General features: G+C 38.8%; 1 protein-coding gene across 1 annotated transcript in view; it reads left to right on the top strand.

Moving 5' to 3' along the window:
* The window catches only part of LOC127662425 (MAM domain-containing glycosylphosphatidylinositol anchor protein 2-like), a 238,717-nt gene that overhangs the window by 204,346 nt on the left and 10,599 nt on the right, over positions 1 to 23,772 (top strand). Inside the window, exons 11-14 of the mRNA XM_052153592.1 lie at positions 1,699 to 1,876; positions 18,191 to 18,211; positions 19,172 to 19,327; positions 22,114 to 22,278. Of these exons, the coding sequence (XP_052009552.1) occupies positions 1,699 to 1,876; positions 18,191 to 18,211; positions 19,172 to 19,327; positions 22,114 to 22,278 (520 nt within the window). The remainder of the gene's footprint in view (positions 1 to 1,698; positions 1,877 to 18,190; positions 18,212 to 19,171; positions 19,328 to 22,113; positions 22,279 to 23,772) is intronic.

Consider the following 23,772-nt stretch of genomic DNA (forward strand, 5'->3'; position numbering starts at 1 on the left):
CAGACAGTCAGCATAAACTTCATCCAGACATACAACTGTTAAATCAATGTTTTCTAAAGCGACATGAAAACAAATTATATTTAAGTACTTTTTAACTATAAAGCATCGCTTCCGGTAAACTTCACAAGAACGCTGAGTTCACGTGGTCTCTCATGCATTTGGTATTTGCATTACCATGTTACAGACGTAATCTCACATTTTTCTTACCCTACGCTGATCACAGTGATGCGGCTATTATTAGTCATGGTTATAGTGCCACCAACTGGCAGCAGGCATCTTTAACAGACTTTGAAATAGCCCTCTTGTGTTTACATGAATTACTTCAAAATTATTTAGAATAATGTCAAGACACGGCCGATAAAAAATTGTAAAGGATTATTTTAAATCTTATATACTGTTGCCATGGCAACGCATTAATTGTTATTATTCCTTTCTTCCTATATTTGGGTGTTTTTGAGGCACTTGGCATGCTTAAAATGTCATGAAATTTTGCACACACATCAGAGTAGTCCGCCCTTCTGACTGGGCAAAAGTTCACACATGGGCATGTACTTTTAAAAACTCCTCCTTGGGGATTCATGGGACTGGCACCCAATTTTTGCAACATCATGCCAAGACATTGTAGATGCTAAATTGCGAGCAGATATTTGATATTTTGAATGGTTAAAAAATGGGAAGTATGCAGGGCCTTATATCATCTCTGTGCATTGTGTGATTTCTATGAAAATTCAGCTGTATGTTTGGTAATGGGGGCTGATCACATGGATGTGGCTATTATGGGTCATGTTCATAGTGCCACCAACTGGCAGCAGGAAGTATGGCACTTTTAACAGGCTTTGAAAAAGCTCTCTTATGTTTACATTAATTGCTTCAAAATTCTTTAATGTCAAGACACTGCTGATGTAAAATTGTAAAGGAATATTTGATATCTTAAATAGTGTTGTCAATGCAACACATGAATTGTTATTATTTCTTTCTTCCTATATTTGGGTGTTTTGGAGGCACTTGGCATGCAAAAAATTTCATGAAAATTTGCACACATATCAGAGTCATTGCCATTAGGGCTGGGTAGAAGTTTACGCATGGGCGTGTAGGGGGGCTCTGTAGCACCCCCAGAGGCATGTAAGTTGTCCTCTGTAGCACCCCATTTTCACCTACAGTCAACAAAAATTGGTACATATATAGTTCTCATCAAGCTGGACATCTTTCAAAATTATAGTAATTAGCTCTGCCCAATAGGAAGTTGGCCATTTTGGATTTTTGAATATTGCAGTCTTTTTTCTATAATTTTTAAATATTCCTCTTAGGGGATTTATGAGACTGACACAACATTTAGACATTATGTGAAGACATTGACGATGCTAAATTGTGAACAGATTTTTTTATATATTGAACTGTGTTGCCATGATGAGGCATTAAATGGTGAAAAATGGGAAACAGGAAGTATCTCATTTCTTCTGTTTGCAATATGAGATAAATTGAGATGTATGTTTTGTCTTGGGGGCTAATCGCATAGATGTGACTATTTTGGGTCACGGTCATTGCGTCACCACCTGTCTCTTGCAACAGACTCTAAAATAGTCCTCTTATATTTACCCAAATTGCTTCAAATTTGTTTAGAATAATGTAAAAATATTGATGTGTATTCAGCAGTTGATTCAATAAAAATTGAACATTTAGTTATGCTTTTCTGTCCAGACGGGGCCTCAGAGATGGTGGGAACAGGAGATCCCAATAGAAGACAACATTCAGAAAGGAGAACTACTCACCTACAATCTCACTGAACTCATTAAACCCGAGGCCTACCAGGTCCGCCTCACACCAATAACACGATTCGGAGAGGGAGATTCAACGGAGAGGATCATTCACTATAGCGGTAAGCAAAGGCTTGCTTTTATAGAATTGTAGTTCTGATTGTCGTATTTCTTTGGCTGTTGTCAGTTTATTGTTATAGACCATTTCAAGCACTGTTAGGTGGTGACGTCAAGTAACATAATTGTTCCATGAACATTTCCTGATTGTTAAAACGGAGACTATTTAGCAGCGGTGGGCCACTTCTATTAAAATTAATGAGAGAATTTGGAATGCTCAACGGCAGCCAATGGTCAATGGATGTAGAACGGAAGTCCCACCTTACAGGTAAAATAGCCTATCACCTTTTAGATACAGAAATAGCATGCCCTTCCTGTGGATCAACGTCCCCTGCGATGACTATTCCCTGTTTTGTGGCACGTAATTGGGCTCACTTGAACCCAATGAAGAGCCTCATTCTCCGCTGCTTTTAAACACTGAGCGTCTCACTCCTTGGGACACCGGTCTACCTGCTGGTGCCCATGAGTATTCCAAAGACAGCTGCCGAGTGGACTGACTTACCTTGAAAAAGAGACTTTGTTGAAAGGAACCGGAAATACATTCATTTTTGGTTTACATTCTTGAAATGGTCTATATGAATGGATGGTACCATGATGGAGGATTTAGTTCTCTATAGTCTGTTTTGAAAAGTCTTTCTTTAGAGAAGTTGACTTTCAGTTGCCAAGTATGTTTCATTCTAGTTTTTAACAATGATCCGTGAAAGCATAGATGTCAATGTATTGATATTGACAATGTATTTCCTGTTTTAAGCCAAGATCACATCATTCAAAGCACTTGTTTCACCCCTTCATTTAAATCCAGATTATTGGACAGCTTCCAACTTTTTGCCAGTCATTATATCACCTTATATGCAGTGAACCCTAAAACTATTTGGACAGTTTTCACTACTAAAGCCACCTTTAAAAATATCTGAATGTCATTGCATTAGACACAAAATAAATAAAAAAACAAGTAGCATCTGCAAGCAAACAATGCTGGTGCTTTTCTCAGAACTAGCTTCAATTTTGCATTCTGCAGTGACCTAATTTTTGTAATGTGGTAGTTGTTTCTTTCTTTTAATTAAATGCTACCTGGATTGAAATGTTATTATCTAATGCAAAGACAGTCATAAATTTTTAACCATGGCTTAAGCGCCACATATTTTATAGGGCCATCGTATATGTTCCTCATCTGTATAGTACATTGAGAGAGAACGCTTCAGTCTTTCATCTGTTGTGTTGAAAGCTTCTCATCTACCTAATAACCTGTAGGGGACATTATAATATTTTTTTTTTATGTAATGGAGACATCTGGTGGTTGTGTACATGAAAAATACACATATTACTTATCAAATTACATGCATTTTATTGCAGTTGTTGGTTCATCTTATCAACTCATTGATTAGAGCTATGGATTGATCTTATGATTTTGCTTTGTGCTTCTTTAAGAGGCCAGTCGAGACTCAGGTAATGTATGTCAAGTCACCTCCACCCTACATCTGTGGTGCCTGAACCCCTTCACTTCTTTACTGGATAACCAATCGTAATGTGGCAGGTTTATGACCTCACCGTATGGCTGGTTGCACACTGACACATTCATTAATTGTGCACACAGTTCTGTTATCAAGGTTTCACAACCCCAGTATTTTGTGAAATTAAAGGTTCTGTCATAATTTTAAGGCCTTGCCTATACAGAAACATCAGCCAGATGCTCCTTGTCTGTACGCTTTATGGGTTGAACTTAATGTTCGATAAACCAATAACATCCATGCTAGTGGAGAGGCTAATAGGTTTGTAGTTTAGAGTAGAGTCCCTCTCTTTATGCTTTTCCCTTTCCATTTGTATACACTTCTCATGCAGTGCAGATAGCCCAGTACACAAATTATCAACAGAACAGTGGAATGTGGGGGCAAAAAAACGAAATCCCAATGTAGTGAATTCCTCTGTTTTAATCTGTTATCTATGGTTTGATGTATTTCATAGTATTCTATTCTAGGCATATCTAGTGGTGGGTTTAGTCCTTTTGCAGACACTATGACTGTCGGATATCTGTTTATACTGTCTCAGAGACGTTTGATGTTGAATGTGTAGCAAATATGAAGTGATTTTTAATGGGAAAAACATAAATCAGCATTAAAACACTGAAATAATTTGGCAATATGACAGCAACTTCAAATCGTGGAAGAGGATCGTGGAATTTATGCATCTAGTGCGCTTTTGTTTTTGATGTAGATTTTATTTCATAGGCCATACTTGTTCAGATTGAGAATTTATTTCAATTTATTGATTCAATGAAATTATTACAAACATTTATGAATTTACAATGAAAATTACATTTACCCAACTTATTCATTTTGATTAATGTTAATTTTAACATATACTAAAATATGTTTTTTAATTATAAGTTGTACTTATTAACATTAACATTATAAACATTATCAACTAATATGAACAATAAACTATTGTATTACTATAAATTAAAATTAACCCGGTTTAATAAATGCTGCAAAAAGTATCAATATTGATATATATTAATAATATTATTATTTCATGAAATAGTGTTTTCATAAAGATATGAAAATGCCCCTGAAAATCAATTCCAGGTGGGAGGGGCAAGATTGACCCTTAATAGAAAGAAAATTAATATTTCACACTGTGCAGTAATACACCAACACTATTTTTTTCCAACATTTGGGCACCATTTGCACCAGAGGCAATCATTGAGTGTCTTTGTGCTTTGGTTCCTCTTTTAAAAATAGGGATTTGTAAAGAGGAATGACCAAGGACCTGTGCAGACCAGGTACAATTAAAAAGGTGGTCATATAAGAAAAAAAGTTTTAAAAAAAAGGTATTCTTCTATTCATTCATTATTTCTCCTACATTCTCCTATACATTTATTCTCCTCGTTGTCAATTCAGCTGCTTTCCCATCTGATATCAAACCCTATGGCTCTGCAGGGTCTTTGTGTCTCGGAATGGAAATGCCAGTGCTAAAAAATTGAAAACGTCTCATTCCATAACATCTCCCTCTCTACTATTCCCTGAAGTCATTCTGCAACCGAGCTCATAGGAAAAGACCATCTGTATTGATGGGATAGCTTTCACACCAGGAGGACTTCCATCAAAGAGTCCAGATTTTGCCACTATGACATTATGCATTCTATTTGGCTCAAATAGCCTGGAGAAGGTGATAGCAAAATCACACATGTAACAATCAATATCCCAGCTTTCACAATAATACACAGGCATTTAAGCCTTATGGAAATTGCAGAAAAAGTTTACCTTCTCCTGGTTTGGTAAAACAATCTGCATGTGTGACATAATTTTTAATGTTAATTCCATCTAATAGGGGAGACTGCGGCTAGTTGTTACATGAGGGCTGTCACAAGGGCTGTAACTGTCAGGTTTTGAGTAAAAAGTCCAATTGAACATGTGCAGTTTCTATAGCAGTGGTTTTGTGTTAAGACAGTGAGAGCGAGACTAAAAGACCCAAGAGCAGAGAAACAGTTCAAAGGATTTATTAACAATAAATATTCACTTCAACTGTGCCGGCGAAGACTGAGGATCCCAACACCGGCTGCAGTAGCAGGGGGAGAAGTTTGTAGATGCATACGCGCTTGTGGCCTCGCAGTGGGAAAATCCGTATATAGTGTGTTTGTAGGTGAGTGTGTGCATCGTAGAAGTCAGGAGCAGATTCGTAGGAAACCTCTGTTGAAGCTTAGTAAAGTGCAGAGAACAGCGCACAGCAGACTGGAAGATAATCACTCTCCGGACACACGGGCAGAGACAAGGAATCCTCCGTTGAAGATTTGTGAGTGCAGAGAACAAGCATACAGCAAACTGGAAGGCAACCATACTCCCGACATGCTGGCAGAGACGGGCAACCAAACAGATGCATGAGACTGGACCAACTAGACAGAGAGAGTGAGGTAATTTACTTCACACCAAACAACAATCTAGCAAAGATACTGAGAACATGAAAGGATTACGTAGGGAGTGAATCAGTGGAAAATCAGGTGCTGATATCATGCCAATTAGTGCTATGATCAGCGTTCCCTGGGAACAATAAATGTTCCTATGGAAACACTGATCATCCATACCGGCAGCGCCTGCAAACCGTGAGGGAGGGAAAATAACAAAACACACATGACAAACATTTTTTTTCATGCAAACGAGGCAAGGGGCTATGAACTGGCATATGTCCTGCACAATGATGGCCACCAGAATCGTTGTCTAATGAGCGTCTAGGTGTGAATCACCCCTGGTTGACAAGCGACATTGGATGAGTGACCCAACTGTAGGATGTGCGTCCAAACTGATCGTGGAACAAATAACCGACCCACTGGGCACATAGTGGGGGACGCAGTGTTTCGTAGAGCAGCACAGACTTTAGACTGCATCTCCCAGGATACCATGCCCACCATTAGAGTGGCGGTAGGATAGTATCCGGTGGGGCGGTGGACCTCGAAACATGTAGACAAAGAGTCGGGCTTGACATTCTTAGAGCCTGGGTGATACGAGAGAGCAAAATGAAAATGATGTGAAAAATTGTGTCCAGGATGTGCTCTAGGTTCTTATGATCAGTTCAGACCAGAGTATGTGAGTGGAGTGCAACAATTTCCCCTCTGCTCTCAAAGCATTCTTTAATCACTCCACTCTAGCTCCAGGTTGTCCATTTCTCGCTCCTCGCTCACTCTGCGTTCCTGGGTTAGAGAAACCCCGCTCAATATATTACCAGAACAAAAACAAAACATTAAATTAAATCAAATGAATAAATTACCACAAAAAAAAAAAAAAAAAAACATTATTAGGCCTATGTATTATTGCCTAATTATTGCATATTATTTTCTATTATTGCAATTCTTTTAATTAACCTTGCCCTATAATTGTGTGAACTAAAAAAAAAAACATTCTCAGAATGTTTTTTCCTCTATTTGCATTTGATGAGCTTCTTCATCTGCAAATGTATAATGCATAAATTAGCATACGGCACTATAGTAAATTTATATAGCAATCGATTAAAGTCAAGCTATGCAATATTATCGTGTTGATTAGTTCAGTTTGTGTTTTGCATCATTAAAAGTTTAATTATATATAACGCAGTACATACTAGCCTACAGTTAAGGTTGAGATGCATTAGATTAAAATGTTGATATGATTATTCAAAATATTTAATAGGGGATATCTGTATTACTGACCTTTTGATTTTCTCTTCACATGTGAACGGATTATCAACGTGTTTTTTGGACACGTCTTTTAGGATTTCAAAACAAACATTTGAATGTGGCAATCACCTCCCCACTCGTGTTATCCTTCGCCATCCCATCCTTAATTGTCACTATATGCCAATTGACATAAGAATAAAGAGACGAAACACAAGCATGTAGTTAAGTCAAGCTTTACCGCAAGCTTTACTTAATAATAGAGAGCGTGAAAACAGAAAGCGAAAGTATCCTTCGCGCTGGAGTTCGAACATTACTAAGTGCTGCTAGATTTTAAATTTGTATTTTTTCTATCACATTCTTTTATATCAGAAATTCCATCTTTCCTTCGTGACAATAGTGTTTAACACTGCTTAACTCATGGTGAATTATTGCATTAAGGTCTGTCAACAGGAGTTTTGCTCGTGATAGAGCATTAGTGGAGCGCTCTTGGAGCGAGAGAAAACAATGACGCTCCGTTTTTTTAAAAACCAGCTCCTCGCTCCAGGCAAAATCATGCCGTTCCACTCCTCGGTCCGCTCCCTCTCTGCTCTGCGCACATACTCTTGTCCAGACCACAAAATGTACCCCCAACCCTCTAACCAATGACTTCCCTCCCCAAAGCCAACCGGGCAGCCAGCAATACTTGGTTACTGACATCGTAGTTCCGTTCTACTTGTGTTAAGTGGTGCGAAAAAAAGCACAAGGATGCATCTTTCCATCTTTCCTCAATCTGGGTGGCGGAGGACAAGTCTCAGTTATCTCGGCTTCTGAGACAATCAAATCCATTTTATGAAATGGCTCACTGTGCATGACACCACAGAGACTCCCAGCATGTGGAGGCTCATGCTACTGTCTGCGATCCACACAAAACTTACCACGCACCCCATTTAGAGTGAGAACCGCTAATCGTGACCACAAGGAGGTTACCCCATGCGACTCTACCCTCCCTAGCAACCGGGCCAATTTGGTTGCTTAGGAGACCTGGCTGGAGTCACTCAGCACACCCTGGATTCGAACTTGCGACTCCAGGGGTGGTAGTCAGCATGCTTACTTGCTCAGCTACCCAGGCCCCCGACTCACTGATCTCCTTAAGACAGTCTAAATAAGACCTTCACCTTGAGCTGAGCAATCAAACACTCAGCTGAGCTTCGTGGAGAAGGTGTGAAAAGAAGCGCAACAGGGATTTCTGTTTTCCCACATGGTGGTCCCACAATCACCGGCCCTTCCGGTAATGAGTGTGGTCACACATGCTACCTTCATTGTCTCTGATGGGAAAGCAGAGGGCTTTAATGTGAAGAACAGGGAACAGGGAAAAGTCCCAAGGACAGAGGAACAGTTCAAAGGATTTGTAAACAATATATATTTGCTTCAAACTGTGTCAATATCTATTTACCAAAACAACTTGTTTGTGTTTCATAATTAGGGCCCAAGCACTGAAAGTGCAGAGGCCATATTGTTTTTCTAAGGATTATTATTATTAGGGCCTAAGCACTGAAATTGCTGAGGCCCTATTGTTCTCCTAATGATTATTATAATTATTAAGGCCAAAGCACTGAAAGTGAGGAGGCTCTATTGTTCTTCCAAGGATTATTATTATTATTATTAGGTTCAAGCACTGAAATTGCAGACAGTTTGCGCTGACAGTTAAAACATCTGCCCAACAGGAAGTGCCTTGCGGCTGATCAAATTGATGTGGCTATTGTGGGTCACTATCAAGGTGCCAGCAACTGGCAGAAGGAACTTTTAACAGACTTCGAAATAGCCCTCTTGTGTTTACATTTACATTTACATTTATTCATTTGGCAGATGCTTTTATCCAAAGCGACTTACAAAAGAGGAAAAACATCAGCGAATCATCTTAGGGAGACAGTGGTACAAGGTAGTCTAGTTATGACAAGGGACTGAACGAGCAGTTGTGTGGCATGTACAGAGAGGAAGGGTCTTATCTTCCTGATATTGTAGAGTGTAAATCTACATGATCTTGCAGTCTTTGAAATGTGGTCTGTGAAATTTAGCTCATCGTCAATGGTTACCCCTAGATTTCTGACCGTTTTGGAAGGTGAAACTGTAGTTGAACCCAGCTGCACGGTGATGTTGTGTTCAACAGCAGGGTTGGCTGGAAAGACAAGGAGTTCGGTCTTGGCTGGGTTGAGTTGAGTTGAAGGTGGTGTTCCTTCATCCAGGCCGAGATGTCTGCCAGACAGACAGCGATTTGAGCGGTCACTGTGGTGTCGTTGGGCTGGAAAGACAAGTAGAGTTGCGTGTCATCACGCAACTCTAGCAGTGGTAAGAGAGTGGTAAGAGAAACCATGTGACTGGATGATGGGTCCCAGTGATGTTGTGTATATGGAGAAGAGAAGTGGCCCAAGCACTGATCCCTGAGGTACCCCAGTAAGTAACTGGTGTGGCTTGGATACCTCCCCTCTCCAGGCTACCTCAAAGGACCTTTCTGAGAGATAAGAGTTGAACCAGTCAAGCACAGTTCCAGTGATGCCCAGTTTAGAGAGGGTGGAGAGTAGGATCGGATGGTTGACTGTGTCAAAGGCAGCAGAAAGGTCCAGCAGAATCAGAACGGATGATCTGGATTCAGCTTTCGCCTGTCTCAGCGACTCAGTGACAGACAGCAGGGCAGTCTCAGTGGAGTGTCCACTTTTGAAGCCTGACTGATTGTCATCCAGCAGCTTGTTCTGTGAGAGATAGGTGGAGATCTGATTGAAAACTGCCCTTTCAAGTGTTTTTGCCATGAATGGGATGAGAGAGACTGGTCTGTAGTGTTCTAACTGTGTGGGGTTAAGTGCAGTTTTTTCAGCAGTGGGGTTACTCGAGCCTGCTTAAATGTAGTGGGAAAAGTGCCTGCAAGAAGGGATGTGTTAATAATGTGTGTAAGTGCCGGTAGGATGGACGGAGAGATGGCCTGGAGAAGGTGTGATGGAATGGGGTCAAGGGAACAGGTTGTGGGGTGGTTGGAGAGGAGGAGTTTAGAGACCTCAGTGTCAGTTAAAGGAGAGAACATAGGGAAAGAAGAGTTGCATACACGAGCCAGGTGTTTGACAGGGTGTGGTGCAGTGAATGTATTGCTGATGGCTGTAACCTTATCATTAATTAATGTGGTGAATATATCTGCTGTCAGTGATGTGTCAGGTGGTGGAGGGGGAGGGCAGAGAAGTGTGTTGAATGTTCTAAACAAGCTACGAGTGTCTGTGGTGCTGTTGATCTTGGTCTGGTAATATGAAGTTTTTGCAGTTTTAACGTTATTTGAAAAAGTTGCAAGCAGAAGCTGATATTTACCTAGATCAGCTGGATCTTAAGATTTCCGCCATCTCCTCTCAGCTGTCCTGAGATCAGTCCGATGTTCACGAAGGACGTCAGACAGCCAGGGGCTGGGTGGTGTAGTCTAGAGGAGAGAGGACAGATGCTGTCTAGACAGGTTGTTAAAGTAGAGCTAAGTGTGTCTGTAGCAGTGTTTACATCAAGCATGGAAAATACATTTATTGTGGGAAGAGAGGCAGAGACATCAGTGGAAAGGCGAGAGGGTGAGAGGGAACGGAGGTTATGGCGAAAGGAAAACAAAGGTGGAGTCGGTTTTACAATGGATGGGAGAATCATGTTGAATTGAACAAAGTAGTGATCAGAGACATGTAAAGGTGTAACAAGAATATTAGAGGTGGTACAGTTACGTGTAAAAATGAGGTCCAGCTGGTTGCCCGACCTGTGAGTGGCTGTGGTGTGTAGTCTTTCCAAGTCAAATGAGGCCAGAAGAGTATTCAGTTCAATGGCCTGGGGCTTGTCTTGGTGTATGTTGAAATCGCCAAGAACCACAAGTGGCCTGCCATCCTCTGGCAAGGGGGACAGAAGGACATCCAATTCCTCAAGAAAGCTTGTCAGCTGACCTGGGGGGCGATAGATGACAACAACATGTCATTTTGTGGGTTGCATTGTAGTAATGGCATGGAATTCAAAAGATGTATTGTTACATAGTGAAGCCCTTGGTGAAAAAGTCCAGTTATTATGAATGAGCAAACCTGTTCCCCCACCCCTACCAGTATGTTGAGGGGTGTGGGAGAAGGAGAAGTTGTTGGAGAGAGCAGAAGGTGTTGCTGTATCCTCAGGACATATCCATGTCTCCGTCAGTGCCAGGATGCTGAGGGTGGACTGTGTGGCGAAAGCTGGGATGAAGGCAGCTTTGTTCACAGCAGACTGGCAGTTCCAGAGTCCAACTGAGAACGAGAGTGGAGCAGGTGTTGAAGACATGAATTGCTTTAAAATTCTTTAGAATAATGTCAAGACACTGCTGATGAAAATTGTAAAGGAATATTTGATATCTTAAATACTGTTGCCATGGCAACGCATTAATTGCTATTATTCCTTTTTTCCTGTATTTGGGTGTTTTTGAGGCTCTTGGCATGCTTACAATTTCATGAAATGTTGCACACACATCAGAGTCGTCGGCCATTAAGACTGGGCAGAAGTTCACACATGGGCTTGTAGGTGGGGCTTTGTAGCATCCACCTTTAAAATGGGCATGTAATGGGGTCTCTGTAGATACATATGTTGTTCTCATTGAGCCGAACAACTTTCATACCCAACAGTCACTAGCTCTGCCAAGCAGGAATTTGGCCATTTTGAATTTTCTGAAAATCACAGGTTCTGAGCTTTTAAATTCTCCTCCTAGGGGATTCGTGTGACTTATATCTTCTGTGTGCATTTTGTGATTTTGATAAAAATTCACCTGTATGTTTGGTAACTGGGGCTGATCACATTGATGCGGCTATTATGGTCACGGTCTTAATGCCACCAACAGGCAGCAGGAAGTATGGCAATTTTAAATAGACTTTGAAATAGCCCTCTTGTGTTTACATGAATTGCTTCAAAATTCTACAATGTTAAGACACTGCTGATGTAAAATTGTAAAGGAATATTTGATACCTTAAATACTGTTGCCATTGCAATGCATAAATCTTTATTATTATTCCTATATTTGGGTGTTTTTGAGGTACTTGGTATACCTATTAATTTCATGAAATTTTGCACACACATCAGAGTCGATGGCCATTAGGCCTGGGCAAAATGTCACCCATGGCATGTAAGGCAGGCTCTGTAGCACCACCTTTTGACCAAAGTGGTGGGGTCATTTTCAACTACAGTCACCAAACTTGATACAAAGTTATCATCAAGCCAGACAACTTTCAAAATTTCAGTCTTTAGCTCCACCCAATAGGAAGTCAGCCAATTTGTATTGAATTTGGATTTTATTTTTAATTGAAGGCCCTGAACTTTTAAATCCTCCTCCTAGGGGATTCATGTGACTGTTGTCAAATGTAGGCAACATTATGCCAAGACATTGAAGATGCTAAATTGCAAACATATTTTGATATGTTGAATGGTGTTGCCATGGGTAGACAATAAATGAATGGCAAAAAAATGAGAATAAGGAAGTGTATATCTTCTTCGTGTATTGTGTTATTTAGATAAAAATTTAGCTCTATGTTTGGTAATTGTGGCTGAACACATGGACATATTGTGGGTCACGGTCATATTGCCACCAACTGGCAGCAGGAAGTGTGGCACTTACAACAGACTTTGACAAAGTCCTGTTATTTTTATCCAAAACCCATTAATAGTTTTTCAAATAATGTCAAGACACTGCTGATGTAAAATTGTGAAAGGATTCTTGATATCTTAAATAGCGTTGTCATGATAGCGGATCAAATGACATCATGTTGTAGTGTATGCGCGTGCCTTATTTTTGAATCCTGCTTATGACATGAATGTGGCTGTGGTGGGTCAAGGTCATAGGGCCTCCAGCTGGAAACAATAGATGTGACACTGAATACACTTTGAAAAAAATAACTCCTCTTATTTTCAGCCCTGTCACATCAAATTTACTCAGACTAGTGTCAAATTGATAAGGTAAGGGGGATTCATGATGCCTTACATGATATTTTCATATCCGCAAATCAAATAACAATATTCTTTTTTGGACTGTTCAAGGGTACACACTTATGCCATAACTACACATTTATTACATTTGCCACACACATCAAAGTTGTTAACCATTATGTGATTAATATATGTTTTTTCTTGTTACTCGACCAAATGCATTTGTTCATCATGCATCATGTTTTCCGAAAGCCACCAGGTGGAAATGGACCCATGGAGCTTGGGCCCATCGTCGCTGCTTGCAGCTATATTTGATTAACGGTTTGCACTTTGTAAAAAGTATATAATAGGCAGTTTATTGCCAGGTTCCATTGTGCCAAGTTAAACCATATAGTGTGACAACATGCCCCACTATATATAAAAATAAAACAAAAGTAAGTGTCTGTTCAGTGAGCTAAATCTTATTTTCCTGGGCAAGAACTTAAGATTTTAAGGTGTATGTCTATACAGAAATTGACTTTCAAAAATAAATGTACTCTGAGAAATATTCAATGTAATGAAAGGTGTGACAACTGCCCCTGGTCGCCCCTATGGGTTTGATTATTTTACTTTTTTCAGTGAATGAAGATCATTCTGATCTATTCACAAGCAAGCATAATGTCTCTGTTTGTCCAGCCATGTCCATGTTCTGTGAGTTTTGTATTGGAAAGACAAGCTATTGCAACCAATGTCAAAGGTTGAGCAGTGTTTGTTAAGACTTGAAATGGCTGCATTTCAAATTCATGTGTGGACAGTGCCAGACAAATTAATAAGACATTAAGAAGAATTGATGAACTGTGTCATTTGGTATCATTTTATAAAGCAGTTATTCAACACATAAACTTGCTGCTGCTTGTAGATTGCTTTGGAAAGCCACCAACTGGCAGCTATTTATGAGCCTTTCAGAGAGGGCAAACAGGCTGAGAGCACAATGCTAACAAGCTATTATAATTGTATTGTCAGACAGTTAGTACACCTCACCACACTTGACTATGTTATTACACTGTCATTACTTGGTTTTTACTACTCATAATATTGATAACAATGATTGACTACTGGTCATTTCAATGCAAAAATGTTGCCTAAACATGGATCAAGGTTCCCACAGTCATGGAAACCTGGAAATATACAAGTAGGTATGGCCGGAGATCTCCAAATGGGGTGGAAAGAGGGGTTACTCCAGAAGGGGTTTGTGCCAACTCTGAAAGGGAGTGTCACATCCACACATGGTTGGGGTCAAGGGAAGTGTTAGGTTTGGGGCTCTCTATATCTTTGCTGGTGATTTGGAGCTCCGCCTCTTTTTGGAGCTCTGCCTGTAGCTATATTTTTCTCGAATTCATTGATCAAAAGGTGTTGGAACTCCAATGGATCAATATGAAAGTACATCTTACAATCTTATAGTTGATTCTACTCATTAATTTAAAGGCTTTTGATTATGTGTGGGATGCATTGCTAGAACTTGCTAGAACTCTCTTTTAAAATAATAAGTGCCTTTGGGTTTTATTCTTGGTATTTATTATTGGTATCTCAAAACCCAGACTCGGTTATAAGATTACACACTATGTATTTAGCATGAATACTGCATACTGCAATTTATTGCTCCGCTCAGCACAACTTTATGCTGTTATTTTGCTTGTTCTATTCAAAGGCCTGAATATTGTCTAATTTAAGCTTAAAGCTTGCCTCTGAGTTGGACGACAGTGAACTCTCTCTGAGTGGGTGATATACTGGGTCCAATTGCTTGTGTGTTCAATGATGTTGACGTTTTGCTTTTGCCTCCTGCTCCAGTAACTCTAATTGTTCTTTTATGGAGATAGAAAAAAGAGAGGGGGAGAGCACATGGAGAAAAAGATGGAGCCCATCAATTAAAGTGTGTGTGTTAATGCGGCACGTGTTTCCAAATATGTAACATCTGTTTGGTTTACCAAGGCAGGCCTCTCCACATTACCCCATTTAGAAACAGCTGTGTGGTTTACAGGAAGGGAAATGTAACCTCCATTGCATAATTAGCTTCTAGATTGCAGATTTGTGAAAGGAAAAGCAGTAAGCCGTGAACAGCTGATAGGAAATGTGATCAGTGTGAAAACATGTGACAGAAATGTTAATAGTTCTTCTTCTTTTTTCTTTTTGTGAACAAATAAAAAACGGTGCAACATTTTACTCTTTGAAAAACCTAATGAGCTGCCTATGGGAACTGGATTTTAAGGCATCATAAGCATGCTTCCAGTTCGAAGGCTACTCTTATGATCTTAAAGGAATGTTCCAAGTACAACACAAGTTAATAATTGACAGCCTTTGTGACATTGTGTTGATTACCACAAACCCAGAACTTGGAACTCTTCTTTAATTATGCTGCTTCGTAAGATACCTCATCTTTGTTTCAATCACATCTGAAAAATATCTGGGAAAAAAATAGTTGTTTATTCAAAGATTGACTATTTTAGGGGGCCTGGGTAGCTCAGTGAGTAAAGACGCTGACTACCACCCCTGGAGTCACGAGTTTGAATCCAAGGCGTGCTGAGTGACTCCAGCCAGGTCTCCTAAACAACCAAATTGGCCCGGTTGCTAGGGAGGGAAGAGTCACATGGGGTAACCTCCTCGTGGTTGCTATAATATGGTTTGCTCTCAGTAGGGCTCATGGTGAGTTGTGCGTAGATGCCTGCAGAGAATACCATGAAGTTTCCACACGAGCTATGTCTCCGCGGTAACACGCTCAACAAGCCACATGATAAGACGGTCTCAGATGTGGAGGCAACTGAGATTCGTCCTCCGCCACCCAGATTGAGGCAAATCACTACGCCACCAGGAGGACTTAGAGCTCTTTGGGACTTCCAAATTGTGGAGAAAAAGGGGAGAGAAAAAGATTGACTATTTAATCCAGTAGATGTGTGCTATGTACTTTTTATGCTTTTTTTAGTATTGCATTGTTAGCTTAGCAACATATTCATGTCAAACTCTATTGAAATGAATTGTGAGTCTCGCATCCCAAGCACTATTTGTCATAACCCCTCTATCAAGGAGGAGCCTATAAAGTTAGTAAAACAAAGCATAATTCACTGGAAAGAAAACCAGAGGCTGTTCTTTTTAAATGGATGTCTCTGGAGAAGATGCTTTAGTGTGCAGAATAATTTTGTGAAGCAACAGCTCATCACTTAATGAACTGACCACCTGTCCGCTAATCTTCAACATGTTTTACAGTATACAATCCTTTTGGAGTGAACGATGCATGGAGATTACTACGATAAAATTGCAATTTTATAAGAGAAATTACTGACAATTTTGCAACAGTTTGTGTCAGTTTACAGCTCAACCCATTCAATTTTTATGGTAACCGTAAACGGTGACTCACTGTCGTAAACACTCTGAACACAGTTCATTGATGTCAGGGCAATTACATGATTGGCTTAGAAGACTCATGTGATCCAAGCTGACCGTTATGGTCTCTCCTATGGTAAAGCCGTAGAGGTTGATATCTCAGTGTAAAAGAATCTCTGCTATTAGTGTGATGTGCTGAGTTGCTGCATATGTAGAACATTCTAAATCCATCACATATGAGGAGCCATGATGGCAGTAGCAGTTTTAAAAATGACCCTAACCTAAGCCTAAGCCTGACATTTGACAAAAATGTCCTTTAAATTTCTTATTTTTATTATTTATATTATTTTTAGTCTAATTTACTCACACATAATTTGACTAATATAATTGTAATCAACATAAATAGCATATTAGTAATGTTTAAAAATATGGAGAATGATAAAAAAAATTTTAGAACTTAATTAAGACCTTGTGAAAGCTTTTTTTGTTTCTTCCTTGTCATATTTTTGTTAGCAGTATGTTTTAATTAAAATAATTTAATTATCATCCTGTAGCATATTTTTTGCCATTTCTTTTCATTTTTGCCAGAAATTTTGATATGAAGACACTGCAGGATGTTTAGGCAGCTGCTAATGTAGGCCAAAGTCAGTAAGGCAGCTGTTTTGGAAAAGAGCTTTTGTGTTCCTTGACAAAATTATTTTTCTCCTTGAGGCTGCAATTCCCATGGCACTTCCATCATTCATTCATTCATTCATTTCTTCATGCATTCATTCATTCACTCATTTGTAAAATTTGTACAAATGTGTTTATGTAAACATACATTAGATAATTGATTCTTCTGCTTTCAACCCTCTGGCAATTTTATACTTAAAAAAAAAATGTATCATCAATTTTGTGTGGAGCTGTTCCCCCTGCAGTTCGCAAAGCAGACATTTACATTGTCAACCCCTTATGAACATCTGCTGCATTTGAATGCTGTTGGGCTAATCTTTCTCATTATAAGAGCCAGATAAAAATCCAGAACTGATGACACTTCTCACTGTACTCCATTAACTCCAGGAACACTATTAAAGGGATAGTTGACCAAAATATCAAAATTCGACTATCATTTACTCTAACCCTGGATTACTTTCTTTCTTCAGTGAAACACAAAAGATGTTAGCCTCTTTCACTTTCATTGCATCTTTTTTCCATACAATGAAAGTGAATGGAGACTGAAGCTGTCAGTCTCTAACATTCTGTCCAACATCTCATTTTGTATTGGGGTTTGGAATGGTTTTATGTAAATTATGACAGAATCTTTATGTAAACTAACCATTTAGCATATTTCTCTAAATCCTTCTGCCCAAGTTGGAGCTCTGAAAAAATAATTTCCATAAAATTATATCTTCAAACATTTTCTGATCCTTGAGAGGATGTCCATTGATTTTTCCTACCCTACCCAGGAATTCACAGCTTAGCGGAATCACTGCTCTTGGAGGATCCAGATACGTTTCAGTCTCCCTATCTTTTCCACACATGCCCTCTGAAACCTTTTCTTCCACAATGCACCTTTAGCCCTCAATGAGACTGCCTGCTCTGATAGGCTGCTTTTGATTTGAATGAAGAGAGATACAGGTCTTTATGGTTCACCAGAGCATTGCACAGCCCCATGGAGACCTCTCCCCACACAAACACCCTCTCCTGCACTGAGACATTATTTAATTTTCCCTCTCTAACTTTGTGATACATTGTAATGATGCCAAAGCACTTTCTAAACACCGCTCTCCAAGGGCAAACAGCACTCTCCCCTTTCCATGTCCCCTGCTGTTGTTTATCATGGTTTATTTCTAAACTATTAACTGTATACTCTATCACAGTTGGAATTTCACATATTCTAACTTATTTTCTCTTCTGTTTACAGCACCAGTGAATCCTCATTGGAGTGAGTATGTTTTAAATTAGTATAAAAAAATGTTTTTTAAAAATAAGAGCATTAAAAAGAAGCACACTGTAAAAATGTGTTGTTTTTACCTCAAAGGGATAGTTCACCCAAAATTCTTATGTTATTATAAAATGATCTACTTTAGCTTTATAGATGCTCTCTGTATTTAAAGGGATAGTTCACCCAATAATGAAAAATGAAAAATGATCTCATCATTTACTCACCCTCATGCCATCCCTGATGGTTATGACTTTCTTCTGCTGAATACAAGCAAAGATTTTTAGAAGAAAATTTCTGCTCTGAAGCTCTGTACAATGCAAGTGAATGGTGATCAAAATTCTGAAGCTCCAAAAAGCATATAAAGGCAGCATAAAAGTAATCCACAAGACTCCAGTGGTTAAATCTATATCTTTTTAAGCGATATAATAAGTGTGGGTGAGAAACAGATTATTTAAGTCCTTTTTACTATGAATCTCAACTTCCTCTTTCGCATTCTTCTTTTTGGCTATTCACATTCTTTGTGCATATCGGCACCTACTGAGCAGGGAAGAGAAATTATAGGGAAAAAGGACCTAAATATTGATCTGTTTCTCACCCACACTTATCATATCACTTCTGAAGACATGGATTTAACCACAGGAGTCTTGTGGATTACTTTTATGCTGCCTTTTTGTGCTTTTGGAGATTCATAATTTTGGTACCCATTTACTTGCATTGAATAGAACAGCAGAGCTGAAATTATTATTGTGTAGAAGAAAGAAAGAAATACACATCTGGGATTTCATGAGCGTGAGTAAATGATGAGAGAATTTTCTTTTTTTGGTGAACTATCCCTTAAAATAAATATTTTAACCTATTTTTAAGATTTACGCATTTCAATTTCAAAACAATATTCCATCAACATTTTTTTATTAATTCTTTAAATTAATAAAACTTATTTCTTTGCTGTATCCTCCATAGGTAAGTTCCACTGTGGCTTTGATGAGGAAACCATCTGTATGTTAACTCAAGATAAAACTGAAGAGTTTGATTGGACAAGACATAGCGCTTCCAGCAGGAACACTAAATATACACCCAACACTGGACCCAGCAGCGACCGTACTGGCTCTAAACAAGGTACACTTACAAACACACTGCACATCTGCCACTCAATCTTAAAGTAATTAGTGATTCTTGCTAATCATTTGCACAAACAGATGTTCACATAAAAAAGTCTAAAAAATATCAGTAACTACAGATATGAACATATAGATAGATTTACTCAGAATAATGACTTAGAAGAACAGATCACAAGTGTCCAATTTTCACAAATAATTCAATTAATTGTCATTCATCAGTTGTACAGCAGATGTTGAGTAGACTACTCATCTCCTCAGCAAAAGTGAAGAGAGGGGCTAATAACATTAGTGTCCAAAGGCACTTTCAATATCTCATGTTGCTAAAGGAGTGCAGCATGCTGTCTTTCGATTGGAGGCTGTTTAGGGGAAGAAGGTCCATGAGATCCATTAGCAGCACTCTCAGAGAAATTGTGTCAGTCATTAAACTTGACATCGGATCATGACTGATCCGGTGTGGAACTGGATAATGTCCATGGGTCAACACATCACTAATGCAATCAGCCAGGGGAGTAGATTCCGGGGGTGATACATATTGTCAATGGAAACATAGAAATGTTTCACGCTGCAACCCCCCAATGTTCAAGCCAAATCTACGCCCCTGCAATCAGCTCTTGCGTTTTTTGCCACTACAGTAGAGGAATTTGAAAAATGTTAGTGCTATGTTAAGTATAAGTCTGAATAGGTATTTTTGGTGGCTTATACTACTTTTTATAATCTATATTTATATACGGTATATTAATGAGATTTTTATATACATTTGGTGTATTTGAACAAATACGTATTTGAATTGATTGATGTTAAGGTCTTGGCTTGTGTGAAACATCCCTCAGAGTCGATAGCTCTTTAAGTCACTCTCGCCAAATATGAAATTAAAGAAATGTTTCTTTTAAAAGGCTATGAAAAATGTGAATTGAAAAATAATTTGTCCTATGCTGTGGAGTCACTGAGGTCCTATTGATTATTCTTAGTCAGTGCTAAGTTTAATGGAGGTGAATCGAAGCTTGCACTCGTAGCGTGACAATTTATCAAGTGTTTTCTCTTTATAAAATGTTACTTTGTGTTGCATGTACTTAACAGATATTATTATTGTGATTTACCTAATTCGTTCTCTAGATCTGACATCATGGATATATAGAGGAGGCCGGGCTATTTCTCAGGGAAGGTTTGTTTTTGGAAGTCAGTTTCTTGGCTACAAAAAAATCCTTTTGAACAATTCCAACAATAATCGCCAGGAAAAAAAGATACGGTTCATTGAACACATGTTGACCATTTGGTGCTTGTTGTCACACTAAATGGGTAAGTTGTCACAATAGAACCTCCATTAAACAGCCTTATATAGGTTTATGAAACTACAAAAATGCAACCGTACAGAAATAACAAACAACTGTTTTGGCCAACAGATATAATCCTATAATTGAGAAATTGTATATATTTAAAACACGGGTGACAACTTGCCCCAATAAAATGGTCTGATATTTATCAATTTATTAATACAAACAAGGGTATTTTATATATTGAAATACATCAAATAACCCCTCTGCATAAATTAATTGACTTTTGTTTTTTATGTGGGTTTTATACACTGTACAAAGTGATAACCTGCTATTTTTAACTTAATGATCTATTTCTATCTGATCTACCCCTTAAAATTTGTTTTGTTGGTGCAACCTAATGTATTCATGTTGATTCTGTGATGATTAATAATACTTTTGACTTTTAAAAGTGAAAAGATTCACTTTGACTAATTTTTTTTAAACATTTCTCTAAACTATAAGTGCAATTGTCACAACTGATTTATGGGACATCACAACTCTATTGCATGTCTGCAAAATGTAGTAACTCACTCAAAACATTTCATTTGTGCTTTAAAACCTAGTTATTGTGTCAGTAAATTGGCCAATTAGCAGTACTGGTCAAAATGTTTAGTTGTTTTTTCACCATGGCAGTCAACCATGGAAATGTTTGTTAAATACAAATTTCATTTTTATTCAACTATTTTGTTGACACTGACTCTTGTCTAGCTGAATGCTATTGTGTATCACTCTGAGCTTTTTAGATTCCGATTTCAAGAGTAGGTAAAGTTTTACTGGGAAAGTCATTACTGTATAATACTGCAGTACACAGAAAAAGGATATGCACTTTTGTATGTAAATAGAAAATCACATTTGCATGTCCATTTTTTTTATTTATTTTAAAAATGAAAATTGTCACAAAATGACATCAATGCAACAAAAGAAAAACAACAATGAAAAAACATTCCATGTCATAGATATTTATGGAATATACTGTACATGTACATCTGACAGATTTTGATCATTGAATGGATTGTTTTGCATTTGATGGCTCACACAATGAAATAATGTTTAGAAGTTGTGAGAGTATGACAATATTACTGAGAATCAACTCATCAGCCATGTGCATTTAGTTATTGTGCAAATTGTACTTACTCTTGCACACATGTGCCAAAATACTTGCAGTTTGCTAAAATGAATAAGAAATTCAAATCTGGTGTGAACAAGAATCTAATTGATCTGAGATTTGAACGTACTGTTTTGAAAAAAATCATTCTCATTCTCATTTTTAGGTTAGCTTTATTTTCAGTCTACATTTCAAGGTAAAAGCAACTAGCTATAACTAGGTAATTCTAGCATTTATAATTTTGAGGCTACTGGGGAAAATGTTATTGCAAATGTAAGATGCTGTACTCTAACTGTTTGTAGCTGCTGTTGTTAGGCTACTTTGATGTGTTGAGTTCATTGTTTGGTAATTGTGCATTTTGTACAGGCTTCTACATGTACATCGAGACCTCACGGCCACGTCTAGAGGGTGACAAGGCAAGACTATTGACCCCATCCTTCAATGTTCCCCCGAAAAATCCCTATGGAAATGTGGTCAGCAACCCAACTTACTGCGTCAGTTTCTACTACCACATGTATGGAAAGCATATTGGTGGGTTACAGTTCTATGCAAACACAACATAGTTAGAGAATGAAAGCAGATATCAGGGATTGGGTGTCAGCAGGTCTTCTGTTATACAGCATGTATTTTGATGAAACAGTCATCCCGAGGACTCCTGATGTGAACAACTGTGGAGAAATGTATGCAAATTACTTTGTAATTGTTTGTGGATTTTAATAAGTTTTGATGTGCAGTCAGCTGTAACCTCAGTGCTAAGTACAGCTTGTTTGACATTATAATTCTGCTGGTCAGTAAGTTACACTATAACAGGGTTGTGGAGCATATAATATGGGGCTGAGTGTTCTGTCTTTCAGGGTATCAAGTACAGTGTTCCCACGGTCATGAACAACGTGCATATATCAGGGAACTTTTACATTTGTCTTTTGCGTCTGTCTGTCTGTCTGTCATCTATCTAACTATCTATCTATCTACTGCATATATATTTATATGTAATTTTGAACATGTCTAGCAGGAACTAAATGCAAAACTAGAAGCTGACAGTAAGGATTGTATTTCATGTCAACAAATAAACTGTTATGATATAAAATAGCTGGGTGATAAGAATAATTATTAAAGGTATTTGCACTTTTGAGAACTATTGTATATATAGCAGTCTGTGTTACCCTGACAGTTACCCTGTTTCCTCAATGGACTGCATGTTCCATGTTCCTATTACCTCTACATAGACAGAAATAAAAAGCTTTTGTTTTTTCTTAGTTCATGTCATTGTCACGGAGCCATCCACATCATCACTCCCGCCCACTTGTTACACCAGATCCCAATCACCTGAATTCTAATCACCGGCACCTGTACATCATGATTACACTCACTATTTCAGTCTCAGTCTCCTGCACCTCTGTGTCTGGTCTCGTCTTGCGAAGCTACAGACTCTACTCAACTGTTACATCCTACCTGAAGATACTTACCTGTTGTCCTGTGTCTCCTTAGTCTTCGTGTTCAACAGTACCCTGCACCTCGCTCTCTCGGCACATCAATAAACCTGAATATTACTTACATCTGCCTAATCTGTCTTTCTGTGAGTGTGACAGAAGACCAGAACGAAACTATGCAGAGTACGAGCGCAGCTTCTATGGATCCGTTTGCGGAATTAGTGAACGCAGTTCGTCAATCACTTCCGCAACCCAGCACTCCTTCACCTGCTGCCTCTGCCAGTCCCATGGCCCGACCAGCGACCTATAGCGGCGAGGCGGAGGATTGCAGCGGGTTTATTCTCCAGTGCACTCTTCACTTTGAGATGCAACCCCAATTGTATGCCACTGATAGAGCGCGGATTGCATTTATAATTTCCCTTCTCTGTGGTCGAGCTCTTTCGTGGGCACAAGCATTGTGGCAAGCCGATGTTCCAGTAACTAAATCTTTAACAGCATTCATTCAGCATTTCAAGGAAGTTTTTGGGCAGTCCACATCTTCTCTAACCGTCCATGATCAGCTCTTTCGACTCAAACAAGGTAATCGATCGGTGGG

The sequence above is a fragment of the Xyrauchen texanus genome, chromosome 22 (assembly GCF_025860055.1).
Source record: "Xyrauchen texanus isolate HMW12.3.18 chromosome 22, RBS_HiC_50CHRs, whole genome shotgun sequence".
NCBI classification, from domain to species: domain Eukaryota; kingdom Metazoa; phylum Chordata; class Actinopteri; order Cypriniformes; family Catostomidae; genus Xyrauchen; species Xyrauchen texanus.